The 21,025-nt window shown below is 43.9% G+C and overlaps 1 protein-coding gene across 3 annotated transcripts; it reads right to left on the bottom strand.

Annotated features, from left to right (window-relative positions):
• Positions 1–4,395: 4,395 nt before the first annotated feature.
• Positions 4,396–17,064, bottom strand: LSMEM1 (leucine rich single-pass membrane protein 1). Of its 3 annotated transcripts, none has more exons than XM_030549023.1 (4): positions 16,832–17,064; positions 13,828–13,959; positions 8,474–8,608; positions 4,396–5,215 (listed from the first exon to the last, which is right to left on the bottom strand). In XM_030549023.1, exons 2-4 carry the CDS (start codon positions 13,952–13,954, stop codon positions 4,995–4,997), a joined length of 483 nt encoding a protein of 160 aa, XP_030404883.1. In that variant the 5' UTR covers positions 13,955–13,959; positions 16,832–17,064; the 3' UTR covers positions 4,396–4,994. The 3 variants fall into 3 exon arrangements, with proteins under 3 accessions (XP_030404883.1, XP_030404881.1, XP_030404882.1); XM_030549021.1 differs by lacking the exon at positions 16,832–17,064 and adding an exon at positions 16,491–16,673; XM_030549022.1 differs by lacking the exon at positions 16,832–17,064 and adding an exon at positions 16,491–16,673 and having other exon boundaries at positions 8,474–8,605.
• Between the last annotated feature and the right edge of the window lie 3,961 nt (positions 17,065–21,025).

Here is a 21,025-nt window from a genome sequence, read left to right as displayed (position 1 = left end):
GATAAGAAGTAATTGTCTCAGTATGTGGAAGAGGAGATTCAGATTAGATATTAGGAAAAACTTTCTAATTATAAGGGTAGTTAAGAACTTCCAAGGTAGGTTGTAGAATCCTTATCCCGGGCGGTTTTTAAGAACAAGTTTGACAAACACCTGTCAAGGATGGTCTGGGTATACTTGGTCTTGTCTCAGCTCAGGGGGCTGGACTAGATGACCTCTCAAAATCTTTTCCAGCCTTAATTTCTATGATAGGAGTGATTTAGGGCTCAATCCTACATGGTGTTGAGCCAGATAAGCTACTGTTAAAGTTAATAAAAGTTTAATATTGCTAAGCATTTTGCAAGATAAAGAAAACAGCAACATATTTAATCTGCCTTAGAAAGGCTATAGTAGTTGTATTTTGGACTGCCATTTAGCTACCAGATGAGCAGTAACTGAGACCTATGTCACAGAGAAGATGAAGTGTTTATTTTCCTGGAGACAGGTGTTGGTAAAACAGATGTAATTTATGTTCTCTCCTGCCAGAAAAATCTATAGGCTAGACGTGTCAGTTTCACGTGAAACCACAAACTGTCCTAATGACTGCAGTGCTTGTGACTAGAAGTTTGACAAATTCACATGTATACTAGCATTTTCCCCCACTGGTTTGCAAAAATTGATGTGTGTCAGCAAGAGACAGAACCAGAAATCAGTTATGGTAACTAGAAGATGAGTGGGAGAGATTGCATGAGAACTTCATGTTCCATTAAAAAGCAACTGACAGCTGCAGGAAGGATTTGCAACAACTCTTTGTGAATGTCATATTTTCAGAGTGTTGGGAAAGTTTCTCCTAAATCCTTTATCACTAAAGACATTTACAGAAACATAAGATTTTTGTTTCTAGGGTTCAACTTCTGTCACAGTTTATTTCTCACTTGCTGTTATAATCATCTGTTGGCGACATTATAAATCTTCACAGCAGCTAACTGTGGTGTCGAAAAGAGATAATTATGACTCCAGCTGGGGAATTAGCAGCTGAAGCTGATGAACTCTTTTTAAAAAATTTTGTTTTCATGTGAATGTGTTAAACTAAGTAACTAAAAAAAAGAAAAAACTGGAATAGGAGATAAAAAAGAAAAGTTTAGACTACACCTATGTATGCCATATGTCCCCTTCCTAGGGGCTGGACCACATAGCAGATAGGGAGCAGCTTCCACAACTAGCAGAAGAAAATACTCCTGTAGCTCAAGAAGTATAGGCCTGTGTTTCTAGCGTTAAAGGTATGGGCTTCAGTCCCTTCTGATGACTCCAGGTGAAAGTTATTATGAAAACACACACTGATTATATAGAAGTAGAACTGTGTTGAAGATATTTTTGTTTTCCATGATGTAATAGTAGGTCTTTGTAATCAGCATACTTTCTTGCCTTTTTATTTTGCACTTCAACTATCTTATGCGTCTTTTTTTTAAGAAGTTAGTCGATTTAGTGCAGGGATCGGCAACCTTTCAGAAGTGGTGTGCCAAGTCTTCATTTATTCACTCTAATTTAAGGTTTTGCATGCCAGTAATACAGTTAAATGTTTTTAGAAGGTCTCTTTCTATAAGTCTATAATATATAACTAAACTATTGTTGTATGTAAAGTAAATAAGGTTTTTAAAATGTTTAAGAAGCTTCATTTAAAATTAAATTAAAATGCAGAGCCCCCCAGACCAGTGGCCAGGACCTGGGCAGTGAGAGTACCATTGAAAATCAGCTCGCGTACCGCCTTCGGCACGCATGCCATAGGTTGCCTACCCCTGGTTTAGTGTATGTGAAAGGTGCCATACTGAAAACCCTGAGGGCTGAAATCTATTATTTATCCACAGAGTAGGTACGGCAAAGGTAGCAACAGTGCAAGTTCTCTCGTTCCAGCCATTACCATTTCAATGGGCACCAGCCCTAACCTGGCGAGACCACATTTTGGATAAGAGGGCACTTCAGGCTCCAGGTGCATCCTGTGAAGTGCTGCACACTTCCTGGGATCACCTCATAAAATCAGTCAGTAGACTCGGTCTTTCTGCTGAAATTGGTAACAAATACCGCTAAGAATGACCAAGTAATGCCCTTTGTGTGGTGGACATTAGTCTGCTAGGAACTAGACTGAGTCTCACCAGCTCACTGATACAAGAGGCTTTTTACTGCTCTATACTGTGTAAAGAAAATCATCAGCACCAAGAATAGCACCCATGTAGCTGAAAGCATGCAAAAAGGGGCAGAAAAACATCATAAAATTCACCTCCCCCAGTTATCATAACAAAAGTGGTGACAGGATCATAATATTTAAACATGCATAAAAATGTAGTTAGTGAAAGATTTAAGGCTTTTGATGAGTAATAAATAGTAATAGTTTAGAGTAGGTATCGCTAGAAATCTAAAAAGGCCATAGCAATGTTTTTACATTAGAAAAATCAAAATGGAGGACTCAGATCAAATTGACCAATAGTGGACAGGCGATTAGGGTGAAAAAGTTCAACAGGTAAGGCTGAGTTCACTCCAGAATACTTGCAGGGAGGGGTTAAGAGCAGGATCTCAACTAGGTTCAGCTGGTTTATGACAGGTAGAGCTGATTGGCTAAGCAGGTATCACCCCACTGGGAGGATTTATGCTAATAGCTGGAATTGATAAAGCAGCCAATCAGAGAAGGCCAAAAGGCCATATAAGGCAGAGAGTTGGCTGGCTTTTGTGTGGGTATGTGAGTGGAGCAGAAGCAGCATAAAAGAACAGCAGTGAGCAGAGAATGCACCACCACCAGAGATGGTACAGAAGGGTTCTAGAAAGAGACTAAGTATAATTCCTTCTTAATTATAAGGAATGCCTGGGTATGATTGTAAATAAAGCTGTATGCCTGTGTCTGAATGGATTTTACCCTGCCCATTATATGATTGCCTGAGCTCCACACATAGAATATTATTTAGTAAATTTCTATAAGGTGTAATGTTGCTTTATACCTATATATATGGGATCTGTATGTTACATTGTAATAGGTTTAATATTATATTGCAGCATTGTATTAAGGCTTGATACATATGTACAAGGGGTCAATGTGTACCATATCATGCCACATTGTATGTACTATATGGTTTGTGTAGTCCAGGGGTCAGTAACCTCTCAGAAGTGGTGTGCCGAGTCTTCATTTATTTACTCTAATTTATGGTTTTGCGTGCTGGTAATACATTTAAACATTTTTAGAAGGTCTCTTTCTATAAGTCTATAATATATAACTATACTATTGTTGTATGTAAAGTAAATAAGGTTTTTAAAATGTTTAAAAAGCTTTATTTAAAAATAAATTAAAATGCAGAGTCCCCCAGACCAGTGGCCAGGACCTGGGCAGTGAGAGTGCCACTGAAAATCAGATCGTGTGCCGCTTTCGGCACCTGTGCCATAGGTTACCTACCCCTGGTGTAGTCTATTGCATCGCCTTAGTATATGATTGCGATACATGACACTTTTCTAAATGCAATGCAATTTATGTTATGCAGTGTATTTTTTTTATTATTAAGTGTATTGTAACTGATTATTTCCTTTAAAATAAATATTTTGTTTTTGAAGAATTACTGCTTGAGTGCCAGTCCTTTGAGCAGAGGGCTGTATCCATATCCCCTCACAGGTTACAGAACTAGTCTGTTCTGGGGAGTTCTCTGAGGGTCAGAGACAAACTCCCTGGTAAAACCTGGCAATTCCTCTAGGGTGGGCCACCTCCTGTTACCCATTGAAGCGGGCCAAATTAACAATTGGTTTACAATTATAGGCAAGCAATTATTGGGGTGCCTTGGGTCCAAATTTTGGGGTACCATCATTTCACACATGATGCCACAAATAACTGACAGCCACCTTCAGTCATTACTGGCCTGGACTTGTCATGTTACAGAATCTATTTTTTTTAAGGTTTTGATATTTTAAACTAAGCAGCATATTGATATTTTTAGTGAAGCAGTAAAACATCAGGCCACAGGGCAGAATCAGGTATATTTTAGAAGTTGTGTAATCCTCTTAATACAAACAATATATAAGTAATGTAGAACTTACTCCAGATAAAAAGACACACTGAAGGATCTGAGTTGAACCACTTCTCACTGAAAACTGAATTGTTCTCTAATAGAAAAACAGCCATTCACCTTTGTGGGCAGTAAAACCTAGAGGCCCTGACCCTGCGACCACTTAGAGACAACTTTCTTGGGGGCCGGTGGGTGCCTGCACCCCTTTCCCTGCCCTGACCTCACCCTTTCCCTGGCCCTGCCCCCATTCCATCCCCAAAGTCCCCACCCTAACTCCTTCCCCTCCCTGCCCCTATTGGATCCCTTCCCCAAATCCCCGCCTCTTCCCCCAGCTCACTGGGCTCCTCCTACTCCCCCCTCCCTCCCTGACCCACAAATCAGCTGTTTTGTGGCACAAGCGCTGGGAGGGAAGGGGGAGAAGCAGGATGCAGTGGCACGCTTGCAGAGGAGGCGGAGGCACAGGCAAGCTGGAGCAGGGGGATGGGGCAGGGCAGGGCTAAGCACCCACCAATTTTTTTCCGTGGGTGCGCTCCAGCCCCAGAGCACCCACAGAGTCAGCACCTATGTGTGAAGACCCATTGACGGTCCACCCCTTTCATTGTAAATTGCTCAATCCTGCAGAACTTTACACACATAAACCAGGATCAGGTACTATTTTCTGTTTCTAATTTAGAAACTGTTAGAAATTTGGGCCCAGATCCTGCAAGATACTTTGCTCACAGAGAGAGCTATTTGCAGGAGCGGAGCTGTAGTAAAGCATTTCAGAGTCAAATGCCAGAGCTAAACGTGTTGCATCATCCATATATTCAAGCTACGTGGATGTAAATCTGTACAGTGTTAATAGCTTCATTCTCTTCAGGTTGCTTTTCAAGTATTATGGCACCTGCTAAATCTGAATAATTAAATAACGCACCTGGTTACATGGGAGTACAGTTGAAAGGAAATGAATAGACAAAGAACAGTTTTCATTGCACAGGGGATCTACTGCACTGTTGCATCCAGCTTTGAACGGGGAAATAAATAGTTACGAAGATAAGGAGTGGATGGTGTTTGACCTGTGAAGAGATTTTCTTCCTTCTCCATAATTCCTGATTGGTTTAGATGCTTTAATATCATACTGTTTATATTCTGAAGATTTTCTGTGTTCTTCCTTTCAGATGCTAGTCTGCTTGTCACTTCATCCATCCTGTTGCCAGTGTGAACTTTAAAAGGAAAGGACATTATGTTAAACTGGTAACATTTAAACTAAGTGGATCATTGTCACTTGGTGCATCCCTGTGGGAAATTGAATGGGAAATTATTCTGTCAGAGACATAATATGATAGCAAGTTCAGAAGCTTAGTTGGAAAAGGTGGTGTGTGGAGAAGTTATGGGCTGACTGAAATCTTTTACAACAGATTTTTGTTTTTCATTCTGGTGTAGTATAATGCAATAAAATTTACTGCTTAAGAGTCAGCATATACTGTTTTAAGGCGGGCAACCCTCTCATTACCATCCATAGAAGATTTGCTAATTTAAGGTCTGTAAGATTTATCCCTATGTCTGGACACAACACATTCATACGTCCCTTCAGGCACAATCCCTAAATAAATCAGATTTAGGACTAGAAACAGAACCCTTCATTTCCCAAAGCCTAGGCCTCTACCATCTGAGTTAAGAGAACTCCAACAGCTGTTAGTATTAATAGCCTCTCATCCTCTCTGTGGAACACAAGAAAGAATATCACTCGTTTATTTTTCTATATCTATCAAGCCCAGTACATTATGTACTTGGGCCTTCTCTAGTTAGACAAAACTCTCACCAAGGTTGTGAGTTTGATAGCTTAAATCCAACAGCAGGGTGCCAATCCTTGATGACTTTGTGGATTACAGACATAACACTAGATAAACCTTATGGCTAGGAGAAAAAACTTAACTTCAGCTCCCAAAAAACAAGCCTCTACCCCTTTGGGTCCAAGAAGAACTCCTATAATCAACTGTAGTAGTGGGTCCCTTACCCTCTCTGCTACCTAGTCATTACACAGCAACATTACTCATTCAGTTATACATAATATAAAGCCAATACGTGCAACAGGGACACATCCTGTTTAAGCAAATTTGGCGTCATCGTAAAGCAATTTAGTTGAACTTCCCAGGTACAACATACAAGATTCCCTGTGCAGCCTTTACTTCCTTGACAGTCATCTGCTTTGCCAGCAGGCTCTCTTACGAGTCCAGAACTGCCGTTAGTGGAGGCAGTTCAGGGACCAGTGGATGAAAGTTTCCTGTTAAAAAAAAGAGTGAGGAACCTGTGATGTGCCCCAGCTAGAGCCACAACATAGGGGGAAACATCCTGCTGCCCAAGGGCCTCAAGTTCTTCTCACCACAGCATCCTCAGTTAGCAGAATGCACCTCACCCTATCTAACACCACTGCATGAGCAGTGAAAACCAAACTGGTGGGTCCCTGGGATTCAGAGGTAGCCTGTGGCTGTTGGCTTGGCAGCATTACTGGCCTATAAATCAGGGGTGGCCAACCTGTGGCTCCGGAACCACATGCGGCTCCTTGTATAGGCACCGACTCTGGGGCTGAAGCTACAGGTGCCAGCTTTCCAGTGTGCCGGAGGGTGCTCACCGCTCAACCTCTGGCTCTGCCACATGCTCGCTCTCCTCTTCCCCACCCCTCCCAGAGCCTCCTGCACCTCATGAAACAGCTGATCGGAAGGTGCAGGGAGTGAGGGGGTGGCACTGATCAGCAGGGCTGCTGGTGGGCAGGATGCGCTGGGGGGGGAAGGGGGCTGCTGACATATTACTGTGGCTCTTTGGTAAATGTACATTGGTAAATTCTGGCTCCCTCTCAGGCTCAGGTTGGCCACCCCTGCAATAAATGGATAATTATCCCCACAGAGGTGATGCTATTAGCCAATTCTGAGATCACGTCTGATTTTTCAGGCTCTTTTTGTTTGGGGAATTCTTTGTTCCAGATTATTTCCACTTAGCTCTTAGCACTGGAATCTGAAGCCCTCTCTGAATAACACACACTGAATTATCTCCATGTTAACTGACCTAAATTCACACCCCCACCCCCCATGTTACTCCATCAGCCTTAATGGAATTACACCAGGAACAAAATTATTCTAGAGAAGAAAAAGAAAGTTTTCAAAACATGCCCTGACAACACAATCTACTTGAAAAGGAAACACTCTGCTTTACAATCAACATTTCCAGGAACCATAGCCTAGCTCTGCTGAGCTATATTTCAACTACTGTTCTTATGTCAAGATTAAATGCAGGTTGTTTAAAATCCTCCTTTAAGGTATGGGTCACATTGATAACCTGTTGTTGGGCTCTGCTGATGAAGTAGCATAGAAAGAAACTAGCTTTTTAAAAGTTGCCCTGCCAGCCTGGCTTAATTCAGGTAAGTTAGCACACAGCAGCAGCCCCCTACAAGACATTTTTAGCTTAATTTCTATCCCTTGTCCTGAGGGAATGGATTCGAGTTTAACACTGTTGCAGTGCTAGGGAGAGAGCCACCCAAATCCTTGTTCTGGGGCTAAGCAAGCAAATCTGAATAATTCTTTGACCTCCCTGTCAAGACACATTCCAGTGAACATCTGTCACTTCCCAACTCTCCCATCTTGGGACACCATTTATCAAGGTTTTAGTTTGTAAGGCCTAGCCTTCACTGGGAGGGGGCTCGATCTAAGTTAAGCTATGTTATTCACGTAGCTGAAGTTGCATAAGTCGACATACTTAGACCTACTCACCACGATGTCCTCACTGTGGTGAGTCAACTGCTGCCGCTCAACCGTCGACTCTGCGGAGTACAGGAATCAACGGGAGAGCTCTTGGGGGTTGATTTATCATGTCTAGACTAGATGCAATAAATCAACCCCTGCTGGATCAATTGCTGCCTGCTGATCTGGTGGGTAGTGTAGACATACCCTAAGAAACATCACTAGCCTTCCCAGTGCAAGGCTGCATTGCACAGCCATTCAAAATGCAAAATATTTAAATGATTCAATACAATAGTGTTGTAAGCTCCTGCTTACACAGTGTGACTTTCTAGCCACTCTAGTAGTTGGATTGGAGAGGTTTGTAAGTCTGAAGTCTCAGAAGTGGCTTCTAGTCCCCTTAGCTCAGGAACTAAAACAGTGGCTCTCAACCTGAAGCTCACAGGCCACTTGCAGCCCAATTAGCACAGAGCTGTGGCCCAAGTGACATCCTCAGTGCCATACAGGTAGTATCGGATGGGGCACACATAAAACATGGGCTGCATATATGGCCCACAATTGTAGATAGGTTGAGAACTACTGGACTAGAAGGTTGTGCTTTTAGATCCAGAGGTTCCACAGATTCAATGCCTAATGCCAATTACCAATCCAATTTTACAATAGCTTGTTACAATGGAGCCCAATATAGTCCAACACTTCCTACCCTTGACAGGCCATGTTATTTACAAGAATCATAAATACTTTACTTACTTGTTAAGAATATTACAAATGAAACAAGCGCCAAACTGACAATCAAAATAATGATCAGTGTGACGAAGAACAAATGTTGGCAACTTATGCTGCTCCATGTCATCAAACCGCCAGTGTTCTCTTCCTCCTGGGCTGCTATGGAATGAAAATAATATTCCAATATGAAATTGATGGGAAGTTATTAGGAAAACAAATAACAAAATGCCTCTGGTTCTAAGCAGAGAGATGCCAGATACACCCAAACTTTGAGAATGTTCAGAGCCAAGTCCAACCTTTCTGACTTGGATCCATCTCTGTTTCTAAGCAGGATACAGGTACCATGTTATTAATAACTTTAGCTCTCTCCTGTTAAATTGCAGTCCTATTCCAAAAAGGAGATATGTAAAAATGGCAGTGCTTACTTAACTCCCTTTATGTATTCAGAGTTCTAGTGGCTCACCTTAGTCACAACAAATATTTTGCTGCTTTTCACTCCTGATAACCACTAGGGCCATACAGCTAAGAAAGTGTGAGCAACATTCCTTTCCACATTGTGAATCATCAACTATCTGGCTAGCTAACTTCCCATCGGTTACCTCTGTGCAACTCTGCTGACAGCAATGGGCCTGCACAGGCTGAGAGCCTAATTTGGCCTGTAGAACCCTTATTTCTTGCAATGTAACATGAGAAAGGAAGAATACAGTTTTACTTTCCCAGGTTCAGGCTGAATGGGCAGGGCTGAAAGTTAGACTATATTAGAACTTGTTGGGACATTTTCTTTAAATATATTGTTTCACTGAAATTTTTGCCTGCCAAGTTCACAAGGTCCAAGATGGACTCTCCTGGCACTTCCAGGAAAACAGAGAGAATGGGAGATGCAAATAGAAAACTGACATTTTTGGAATCTGCAAATGGCCTTTTTTTCCCAACACAATTCCATTTTGTGAAAACATTCGGAATGTTTTGGTTTGTTCCTATGCAGAATGAAAAGAATGTTTGAGACCTCAAAAGTTGTCATGAAATGGAATTGTTTTCTGCAGCCAGATCTACTATATATAAACTGAGCACATTTGGCATGACAGTGAGAGGTATGCCCACTTGCCACTCCTCCTGCAGATGTAAGAATGGGGACTGAAGGACAACCAGTTAGCCACTCCTTCCCTGAAATTTGTGGGGCAAGCCAGCTTGCTGCTCTTCAGAAACTTTGGTGGGTGAAAGGACAAGTCCCTCATAAAAAATATAACAGCTAAGTGTGGAGTGGATATGGGCCTACGGGTACGGAAGATAGTGGGAACCAGGGTCTGAATCCTCGTCAGAGTTCCTGAACACAACCGAGAGTTATGTGAACCTTAGTTTCCCATTTGGGCAGCATTTGCCCTAGGAGACCTTTTGGGGAAGTTCTGTGGCCTGTGTTAGACAGGAGGTCAGACTAGATCAGTGGTGGGCAACCTGCGGCCTGCAGCCCATCAGGGTAATCTGTTGGCAGGCGACAAGACAGTTTGTTTACATTAACCGTCCACAGACATAGCAGTCCTCAGCTCCCAGTGGCCGTGGATCACCATTCCTGGCCAATGGGAGCTGTGGGAAGCGGTGGCCAGCATGTCCCTGTAGCCCACGCTGCTTCCCACAGCTCCCATTGGCCGGGAATGGTGAACCACGGCCACTGGGAGCTGCGGGCAGCTGTGCCTGCAGACGGTCAATGTAAACAAACTGTCTTGTGGCCTGCCAATAGATTACCCTAATGGGCCACATGTGGCCCATGGGCTGCAGGTTGCCAACCACTGGACTAGATGATCACAATGGTTCCTTCTGGTCTTAGAATCTATGACTCTCAGTCTAAAATCCCAATCTGGAAAGAGGACGGATGTGCATCTCTGCTCATAGAGAGCTGAAGGCTAGAGGCTTGAGACTGGAGCAGGCAGTCCTTGAGCAGACCACATTGGGGAGGTTAAAGGTGGGGTTACACTGAAGCTGTGACAGAAATCACAGCTTCATATGATTATCTACTATGAAAAATGTATTTCCAAGTTTCCATCGGTGTTGTGTTGAATCTGGTAAGACTCTTGAAGGGCATTGCAATTAAACTGATGGTGATAAAGAAGAAAAAGGATTGTATATGCCATAACAGCACTTTGATGATGAGTAAACCTATGGTTTAGGAGTTCACTGAACTAGTCAGAGATCTCTAGGAGTATTTTTGCTGTCTTTTATTGTATTTAATGTGTTCCTGTTTGGGGATAAAGTAAAGCCTGCAGCCTTTTATTTATTTTTTTTTTTATCATGCCCTCAGCCTTCATAACAAATACAATTTGTACTAAATGCCACCACCACTGATATTGCTTCCTAGCCAGAATAATAATGATGGGGGAGCTGCTTTCACAGTCTCTCAAGCATTACAAGCTATGAATAGAATTCTCATAAATGCCACTTGTCTGCTCTGCCTAATGAACGCTTCTTACTAGCCAACTTGCCAAATGTGCCAGCTTACACTATTGTAAGTAACCAGTGAACAAGGATTCCTGTCAACCTGCAAACAATGAGAACATTTTATGTTGTGAAGCGAGAAGTAATCGGTGTGGAGCACCTACCAAAATTAGAAGCCCTTTCTTTTTTAAACTACTTTAAATGTATGGCTAATGTGTTGCCTTAGGGTTGGTTATGTCAGATCATATTAAGCTACTGAGCTAAAGGAATGCTATGGGTACTGCATCAAAGCACCGTAGAAATGTCTTTTTTTTAAAACCCAGATCTGGCATTTTCTGTAGAAAATGATAGCACTGTCCCATGTATTTTTAATGATTACCAGAGGGTGAAAAATGCTCACACCATTCAAGGATAGGTGTGGAAGCAGTAGATGTAGTATAGCTTGACTGGAGTAAGGCTTTTGCTACCATCTCACAGAACTTTTTCACAGACAAACTAGAGAAATATAGCCTAGATGAAGCTACTATAAGGTGGGCGCACAAGACGTGGACAAATTGGAGAAAGTCCAGAGGAGAGCAATAAAAAGGATTAAAGGTCAAGAAAATGTGACCTTGGAGGAAAGATTGAAAAAAACTGGAGAAGAGAAGACGGGGGGGAGCATGACAACACTCAAAGTATGTAAGAGGTTGTTATAAAAGGAGGGTGATAAATTGTCCTTAACCACTGAGGACAGAGCAGGAAGCCATGGGCTTAAATTGCAGCAAGAGGAATTTAGGCTGACATTAGGGGGGAAAATCCTGATTGTTAAGGGTAGGAGAACAAATTACCTAAGGAGGTTGTAGAATCTTCATCATTGAAGGGTTTTATGAGCAGGTTAATCAAACACCTGTCAGGGAGGTCTAGATAATACCGAGTTCTGCCTCAGCACACAGGACTGGACTAGGTTCCTTCCAGTCCTATGATTCTATGATCTTAATAGTTCTGTACCAAAGAGATCCAGAATATAACATTTCTTGGTACAGCAGCTGAGGATTGTAAATAGGGCAGTCTCTTGGAATATATTCTACTGGTGTGAGGGCAGATACTTACATAAAACTCCAGGCATTAAAGAAACATCTAAAATATATCAGAGAAAGAGGAAAATTGGCATACAAACTATACATAGCACTGCTTTCATTTTCTGCTGAAATGCAGCCATCTGTAGATAACTGTTTAACTGCACCAAGGGTACTGTATAACAATTTAGTCCAGAAGTGAAGAACAACATCTATTTAAAATTACAGGGAGAATCTAGGTAGGCAAAAGAGAAATGATCTGACACTAGAATTGATTCATTCTGTGCCATTTCTTGTTAAAATGAGGATCGCCTACATAAGACAATACCGTGGCAGATTTCTATAATTTTCAGTATGGGATCCTGGTGTCTGCAGCTGCATCACTATAGTAATTAACATCAGAAAAATATTCAGCCCCTGGGCTAAGATGTTGATGTCTTTCTAACTCATCTTCCATCAAAGCTCAAGTGTCACCTATATCATTTCTCCCAGCATTATTCATACATGTATAAAATCAAGCAAGGTAGTGGTTGAGTGGCTATCTGCATTTTTGTCCTATTTGAAGCCTACTTGATTATGAGTTTTACTGTACAGCTACTCTTCAGCCAAATTTCAAAAGTACAAATTGTGCTGCTAAACTAAGGAGAAAACTACAGAATACTGTACCTCCTTAAATAGCATAATGTGGAATGCTGCCAAGAAACTGCCATTTGTAAAGTGCTTCCAGATCACAAAAGAGTCAAACATCTTGAATATTGCTGGCTAAAAATATTCTTGTTGCCATGTGTGAGTCAAAGATAAAGTGCATAAAAGCAGTAAAATCAGGAGGATAGTACAATTCTGAATGTGTTTGAAATAAGTTCCATGAATTAAGATCTAAAGAAGGTTCATCGAATACCTCAGGAATGGCTGGGATCATCAGGTGATGGTGATCCTGTTTTTGCTTTTAAGGAATGACTAAGGCCGGCGCTTCCATTTAGGTGACCTAGCCGGTCGCCTAGGATGCCAGGATTTGGGGGGGGCAGCATTTTGCCGCCCTCAGCGGTAATTCGGCGGCAGGGGGTCCTTCTGCACTCCGAGTCTTCGGCGGCGGGTCCTTCTCTAGCTCCAGGACCCACTGCTGAAGTGCCCCGAAGACCGGGAGTGTGGAAGGGCCCCCCCCGCCGCAGAATTGCCGCCGACTGGGAGCGTGGAAGGGTGCCAAAAACCCTGGTGCCCCTCCTGAGGATCACAATACTTTTAGTTGCCACTTTTTTTTTTCCTTTTAAGCTTTTGTGTGTATTTTAATAATTGTGAAAATTGCCAGACAGAAGAAAGAGGGCATCATTTTTATTCCCACAATGGATACATATTGGGAATGACAGTACAGGCTTATTACATGTCGCACCCATGTGCCTCTGACAAGACGTGAAGGGCCCAGCTAGGAATGGAAAGGTAGCTCAGTTTCCACAGAGAATACTTAGCCATGCTGTGGACGTCACCAACAAGAATCTTGTACTGGCAATTGTTACCTACAGGTTACTGGAGTAGTTAGACCACTGGTCCTATGCGTTCTGTGCACATGATTCCAGTTGTGCCGGTCGTTTTTGTCATAGCTATCTCTTATCAGAATTCAATTTCCTTTAAATGCCTGAGTTGAAGTACACTTAAGTCAGATCCTTAGTTGTTGTAAATTGACATAGCACTGTTGACATCGGTGGAAATACATCATTTGGATTTACACCAGCTGGGAATCTGGCCCATTTTGTTAAAATGTGTAGTGCATGTATTTATATGGTAAATAAATCCCAGAATAATAAGCAGTAGTTTAAATTATCAAATACATCTGTACATGTCTTTTTTTTTTTACCTAGTGTATATTGAGAATAGTTGCCAAGCATTTTCTGGCATACATACTTAACAGGTGTTGAGATCCATCGGAACATAGATGCAGTTTGTTTAGGTTGTTTAAGGAATCAACCACATAAAGTTTTCCTTCTTCATTGGTATCAGGTAAATCAATTTCCAGAGAAGAACTCTCCATTGTACCTAAAAGAAAACATGGATATTGGAAATAATGACTACTGTTAAGGGGCCTGATCCTGTAAGGTGCTGAGCTCCTTTAACTCTCACTAAAATCAGTGGGAGTTGAGGATGATTAGGACTTTGTAGGAGATATTCAGAACCTTTCAGGAAAGGACCAATATAAGTTGTGAGCAACTCACTAGTTAACATTTCTAGTTTATTGTTCGAGATCCTCAAGTGTGAAAGTTAATTGCCACATCAGAATATTGTAGCACACTGTTCCACCTTTCTAGCTCCTGCATTGATTCAGGTGTAAATTATTACTTATTTGTATAACATCCAAAGCCTAGAAGGTACTTTACAGACCAATAAAACAGGGTGAAATCCTGGCCCCATTGAAGTCAATGGCAAAAGTCCCTAGCTTCTCCCCTGATTATCTCACAATCTAAGTACTAAGGATATGTGATAAGTAAAAATCAAGGGAGCAGGTAAGGGAGTGAAGGAGAAGGGTTACAATGACAAGTTCATTCATTTGCTTGTAAATATTGATACATTACTGTGGCTTGTTTTTTCTTGGTTAAACAAATGATTGGGGTTGGGGTGGTCAGCCAAAAGTTATAGCTTGCCATAATTGCTCTTCTTTCTTTATTTTAGATTTGGTTGACACACATGACCTACTTTGAAAAGGGTCTGGGCTGGTAGCATAGGCCTGTGCCCTTCCAAAGAAGGTCAGACAATTCTTGAAGAAAACACAGTTTCCATGCCTTAAGGTAATTATTCTGGTATTCTCGGATATCCAGCTTAATTTTGGATATGTCTACACTGCATTTAAAAACCCATGACTGGCCTGTGCCAGTTGACTCAAGTTAAGGGGTCTTTAATTGCAGTGTGGACATTTAGGCTCAGGCTGGAACCTGGGTTGTAGAGCTCAGTGTGGTGGGAGGGTCCCAGAGCTTGTGCTGCAATTAGGCAGTCCCTTTATCTGAACACCATGTGCCTGAGTCAGCTGGCATGGGTTTCTAATTGCAGTGTAGACATACCCTTTAACACCTCATCTTTGCCATAAGCTTAGCTCTCAATGAGCACAAGGCCCTTGGAAGTGTTAGAAATTTACATTCACAAATTAACAAAATGACATTTAGAAATCACATCCTATGTATATAGAGTGGATTACATCTTATCAATTTTCAATCACTCAGAGGTGTGAGGCTCCAGTTCTATCTCTGCTAATAAGGAATTTGAAACTGCAGCTATTAGCTACCCAAAAGAGACTGCTTGACTAACTATGGGCCCCTTCTGATATCATTGCAGAGTATAAAAACTCTTATTCCCCCTCACCTTTAAGAAAGAATTAGAAGGGATTTAGCTGCCCCGATGGCTTCTCTGCATCAGGGATAGAAAGCCCCACTGCTTGGAAACTGTGAATCACATGTATGTTTTAACAAATACATATTCAGAGTTATGGAAAAAGATATCTATAGAGGGATTAGAGATGGCCAGAGTCAACCAGGCATACAAGCTTTTATCAGGCCTTTACCATACCGAAGCCCATAAAAGTCTACTCAATGTTACCATTTATGCTGGTGATCTTTCAGCACTGGTACCCACACTAGTCTGGGTAATGTTCAAAAGTACATTTTCTCTAGAAACATGGGACCTTTTCCAGCTCCCTCCTTCTTGACTCAGTTACCAAACACAACTGGCAAGTTTCCTGACTCATCCTTTCCATAGTATGACATCATGAAGAGCAGGTTCCCTCTGTACCAACATTTTAATAAGAGTCATGGGGAAAACGGGGGCTGTTTCCTGCCAGGCACGTGCAGCAGATAGCAATAGCATCATGCCAACTCACGCTGCTCTGTGTCACTCCCAAAGTTGGAGACACAGCCAAATAACTATCCATTGATTTTCAGTGAAACTTTGGCTCCTAACTAGTTCAGGTGTTTTTTGAAAGGGGACTAGCACTCATAAGGGAAAACAAGACTGATTACTCTTTCTGTCCACGTATTTACAGAGCTAACTCTTGATTCAATTGAGGGGAAATGTCATGAAAATGAGTACAGCTCCTTTTTATTTTTTCATTCTGAGCAGTTACTGAAAAAAATACACAAATAAGGCAAAAAACCTAGAATTGCAACCAATCAGCTCAATCCAGTAGCTTTTATATATGCAACAGTAATTTCAGGACAGATGGCTTCTATGCAGTAGAATATATAAGGTAACAACTTCCAGTAGCTATATCTTTACTGTCTTTGACCACATCCATGCCTGGCTGTATTGCTTATGGACACAGTTATGCAGCATTCTACAGATTCACCACCTCTCACACACAAGGGCCTCCTGCTATTTTTAGCTTCAGAAGGGCAGTTGTTTTCCCAAACGTTTTCCATTTTGGTTAGACTTCCTTGCAACAACTTAAAGGAAACCTCTCCTAAAGACTTGAGCTCTAATAAATGTAAGTAACTGATTTGATAGTTTTAGATACATGTTAATTACAAAAATCTACAACTTGTGAATTTAAGTATTTAAAACCAGTTTCCCCACTGAACACTCACTTTCTGTACGTAACAGCATGTTATGAATGCTCTGTTTTATGATTTATTTCCATATCAGCACCTTGAAACAAACAAGATATTAGCGTCACTGGCCTCCTATTAATTAGTTTCACAAGGCTAAACTAACCCTCAAAGCTTTTAAGTGAGTCATTGTAATTTGTATTTTAATATTGCTTAGAGGCCACCACCTCATAAGCATTAAAATATAACGGTATATTTTTAAACATAAGTTATTTTTGGTAATGTTACCATTCTGTAAAATAAATACCTAAAAATTCTTAAGAATAAAATCAAGACTAAATGGATTAGCAAAACAATAGAATAAAGTGTAAATTACTTACAATTTAACCATATTCAGCTAAAAGTTCAGGATGGAAGAAGGCATCCAGTATGAGAAGAAAACTTGCTTTGTAGTTTTCCCCCGCACTTTTAGACCCAGCAAACTCCCACAGGACCCATAAACACAGCTATGAAACCGACTATCCCTTTCAATCTATATTTAGCGTTCATTTTGGCCAAGAAGTCTAGTTTCCAAATATTGACCATTTAAAACACACGCACACTTAATTCGCTTATTAGACAAGAGTCACTATGAAATTTAAATATTTACTACTATTATGGTGAGTTTTTAACATATGCTTCTGACTTATCATTTTACTAATATTTTACATTGAGTGACTATTTTAAAACAGGCTTGATAAACTAATCAAACCAATATTCTTCGAGTGCTTGTTCATATCCATTCCACATTAGGTGTGCGCGCTGTGCACACAAGTATCTGAAACTTTTTCCCTTGTGGCTCCCGCCAGGGCCCCCGCCAGAGTGGCGCCACTGTGCCATGTATATATAGCCTCGCCGGCCCAACCCCCTCCAGTTCCTTCTTACCATCCGGGGTGGCGTTGGAACAACCTCTTGCTGTCATAGGAGAAGCAATCCCTTAGCATTAGAAGTACATAGCTGTTATCAGTTTGTTAGTGTTTCATTGTTGTTGGACACTAATAGATTAGCTGCTTGGAGGATTCCAGCACCCGCCCCAGGCCGCAGAGCATACCGCAGACCCAAGGGTTTAAGGTTTGCGCCACGTGCTGTAAGCCTATGCCGGTTAGTCTGTTGTCTACGTTGCCTGGGGGAAGCTCACCAAACACAGAAGTGTAAGATCTGCAAGGCCTTTAAGCTGAGAACAAAGAGAGACTTTAGCTTAAAGCAGTTGCTGATGGAGGCTGCACTGCAGCCACCAGGCCCGGAATGCCTGATGCCAGCCCCAGCCTCCTCGGCGCGGAGTGCCCCAGAGTCGTAAAGAGACCCAGTGCCGGCCAAGCACCACAAGCCGTTGGCCTTGGGACACCATAGTAGGCCCCAGTACCACGCATCTTCCCTGGTGTGGCCCAAGGCAAAACCAAAGGAGGGGCGTGGACGCTCCTCACAAAGGAAACCAGCACCATATCAGGAACCGGGTACCAGACAGAGCGGGATGGACACTGAACCGACTTTGGCACTGGTGGCACCAGCGCCACAAATCCCATCGAGTCCATCCAAAAGTGAACTCAGTGCAGATGAAGGACTCGAGGGCGTAACAGATCAGCCATCCACGCCTGACACCTTTAAGGCTGCAAAAGACCTCATTGGATTGTCAACAGCGAGCCCTCTCCTGGCCAGGGAGAAGCCTCCGGCACCCAAACCCAGGGTGCCACCAAAGGGAAAGCCGGCAATGGCGCGCCCCTCGAGGTCACCATTCTAGCACTGCTCCCGGCGTTGGTCTCAGTCAAGCTCAGAGTCAGAAGACTCCCAGTTACCCTTCACTCCGAGGGAAGTCTCGGTACCGGAGGCGAGTCAACACATAGGGATTAGTGCAGGACACCTGGGGCTTCCCAGCGCTTCCCCGGGACAGGCACCAGGAGGAGACGAGCCAGGAGTCGCCGAGGGCTCCCAGAAGGCACCAGTTCCGGTCGCGGGATCATCGGCACAAGTCCCACTCTCAATCAGCAAGAAGCCAATTGTCAGCCTCCCACTGACACAGATCAACGGCACCACCATGGCCCTCGTGCTCGGCATCGCTGGAGTCCGGCGCCGACTCGGACTGATACAGCTACCCGCAGCAGGCTCCGCAGTAGGTATCAACAAACTGGATGGCAACCACAATGGGAACCGCCAGGGCACTGGCCCTTCTGGACCCCTTGGGCCTACCACCAGTGTCAAGATGCTACCACTAGGGCCAGCTATTTGGTACAGAAATCCCAGTCCCCGCACTGACGCTCTTCTGTAAGGGAAGCTATGGTGTCCAAGCCACTTGCGGCCTCGCTGAGCGAGAGACCGGAGAGACCAGCACCGTGTCCAGTGCCACCCCATGACCACTGTCTCCAGGCCAAGCCAGAACCCCTTCCCTTAAGGGAGGGGAACCAGGGGAACCAGCCGGAAGAAGCTGAGCAGCTGCTAACTTTCTTGTCATTCCCGGATGAAGCAGTAGCAGGCACAGTGGTAACAGGACCTCCACCAATAGACCATAAAGCCCACCGAAAACTGCTACATAAGGTGGCCCATAACTTCGGGTTGCAAGCCGAGGAGATGGTTGAGCAGAAGGACCCCAAGGCCAAGGAGGCAAAACGTCCAGATCTGTTTGGCAGGAAGGTGTATTCGTCAGGGGTCCTTCAGTTGAAGATTGCTAAACAGCAGGCCATCCTCAACAGGCGTAACTTCAACTCCTGGGCAGCAGTGGGGAAGTTTTGGGATAACCTCCCACAGGGCTCTCAGCAGGAGTTCACAGCCTTGGTGGAGGAAGGCAATGCCATAGTGAAAACCTCCCTCCAAGCGTCCTTGGACTCAGCGGACGCAGCAGTCAGGACAATCGTGTTGGGTTGAGTGTGGCTTCAGCAGCTGGAGACCAGACTCGAGGTCCAGAATTCGCTCCAGGACCTTCCTTTCGAAGGGTCCGGACTCTTCTCAGACCAGACGGACGCAAAGCTGCATAGCCTCAAGGACACTAGAGCTACACTCAATTCACTGGGTATGCATACCCTGGCGACTCAGAGGAAGCCATTTAAGCCACAACCTCCTCCCCAGCGCCAGCCTCATCCTTGACGGGAGCCTTACCGCAGGCGAGGTGGAGACAAGAGGTGATGCAACAACTCCAATAGGCTGGGCCAGAGCAAAGGCCAACATAAATCTCAGCTGGGCCCTAAGCCAGGCTTTTGAAGGTGCATATCAGATCAACTACCAGATCCATCCCCTTGTTTCCTCAACCACCTGTCCCACTTCTCTCATGCATGGTCCAGCATTACAACAGCCCATGGGGTGTTATACATGGTGCAAAGTGGGTACATACTACAGTTTTCCTCCCTTCTTAACCCCCACCCCGCTTCCCTGTCCTCCTTCAGGGACCCTTCTCAGAGCATCTTCTAGAAAAGGAAGTTCATTCACTCCTAGAGGCAGGGGCGGTACAGATAGTAGCCTTAGACCTAAGGGGGAAAGGGTTCTACTCCTGCGATTTCCTCATGCCTAAGGCAGCTTGCACACGTGGTCAAGCATGCCAGACAGACTCAGGACTCTGCAGGCTTGGCTTGCCCATGTATACTGTCCTGGCAGGGACCCCCTAGACTTGATAGTGACAGTCCCGGGGGACATGCTGGAATCCCTGATGTGATGGCAGTCTCAGAGTACGGTTTGTGAAGGCACCCTCTTTGCCGCAAAACAGCCAGACTTTATGCTGGTAACAGATGCATCAGACCTTGGATGAGGGGCGCACCTAGGGGACCTCAGGACCCAGGGCATGTGGTTGGGGGCGGAGCAATTGCTCTGTATCAATGTGAAGGAGCTCAGGGTGGTTCGTTTAGCCTGCCAGACCTTTCACGTCACTGAGTGGTCACAGCGTGACAGTCCTGACAGACAACACGACCATGTTTTACATAAAAAAGCAGGGCAGAGCCCATTCCTCCCCACTCTGCCATGAGGCTCTCCTCCTCCAGAACTTTTGCATAACCCACACCATTCACCTACAGGCTGTGTACCTCCCGGGGAAGAAAAACAGGCTAGCAGACCACCTCAGCAGGTCCGACCGCATGCACAAGTGGACGCTCAGAGCAGATGTGTTTTTGCTCTTCCGAAAGTGGGAGTTTCCCCAGATGGACCTGTTCGCTACTGAGGGCAACACCCAGTGCCTGCAATTCTGCTCGTTCCAGGGTCATGGCCCACAATAGCTGATGCATTCGTGATCCTGTGGGGAAGGGAATTGAAATATGCCTTTCCATCAATTCCCCTGGTGCACAAGGTGCACAGAGATAGGGCATCGATCATTCTCATCACCTGGCCTGGGCCTGCCAGCACTGGTTCACCATGCTCCTGGAGCTGTCAGTGGAGGCCCCAGTAACCCTTCCCCTACACTGGGACCTCATTATGCAGGACGGAGGGTGGCTTCTCCACCTTGACCTGCAAGTACTGCATCTGACAGCATGGAAGCTATGCAGTTAAACACTTTGGAGAGCCAGTGCTCCCTTCCTGTGCAGCAGGTTCTGCTTGGTAGTAGGAAGCCCTCTACCAGGGTG

This window comes from Gopherus evgoodei, chromosome 1 (genome assembly GCF_007399415.2).
Source record: "Gopherus evgoodei ecotype Sinaloan lineage chromosome 1, rGopEvg1_v1.p, whole genome shotgun sequence".
Lineage (NCBI taxonomy): Eukaryota > Metazoa > Chordata > Testudines > Testudinidae > Gopherus > Gopherus evgoodei.
Note: the sequence above shows the minus strand (reverse complement) of the source record. Positions and strands in the feature narration are given on the sequence as shown.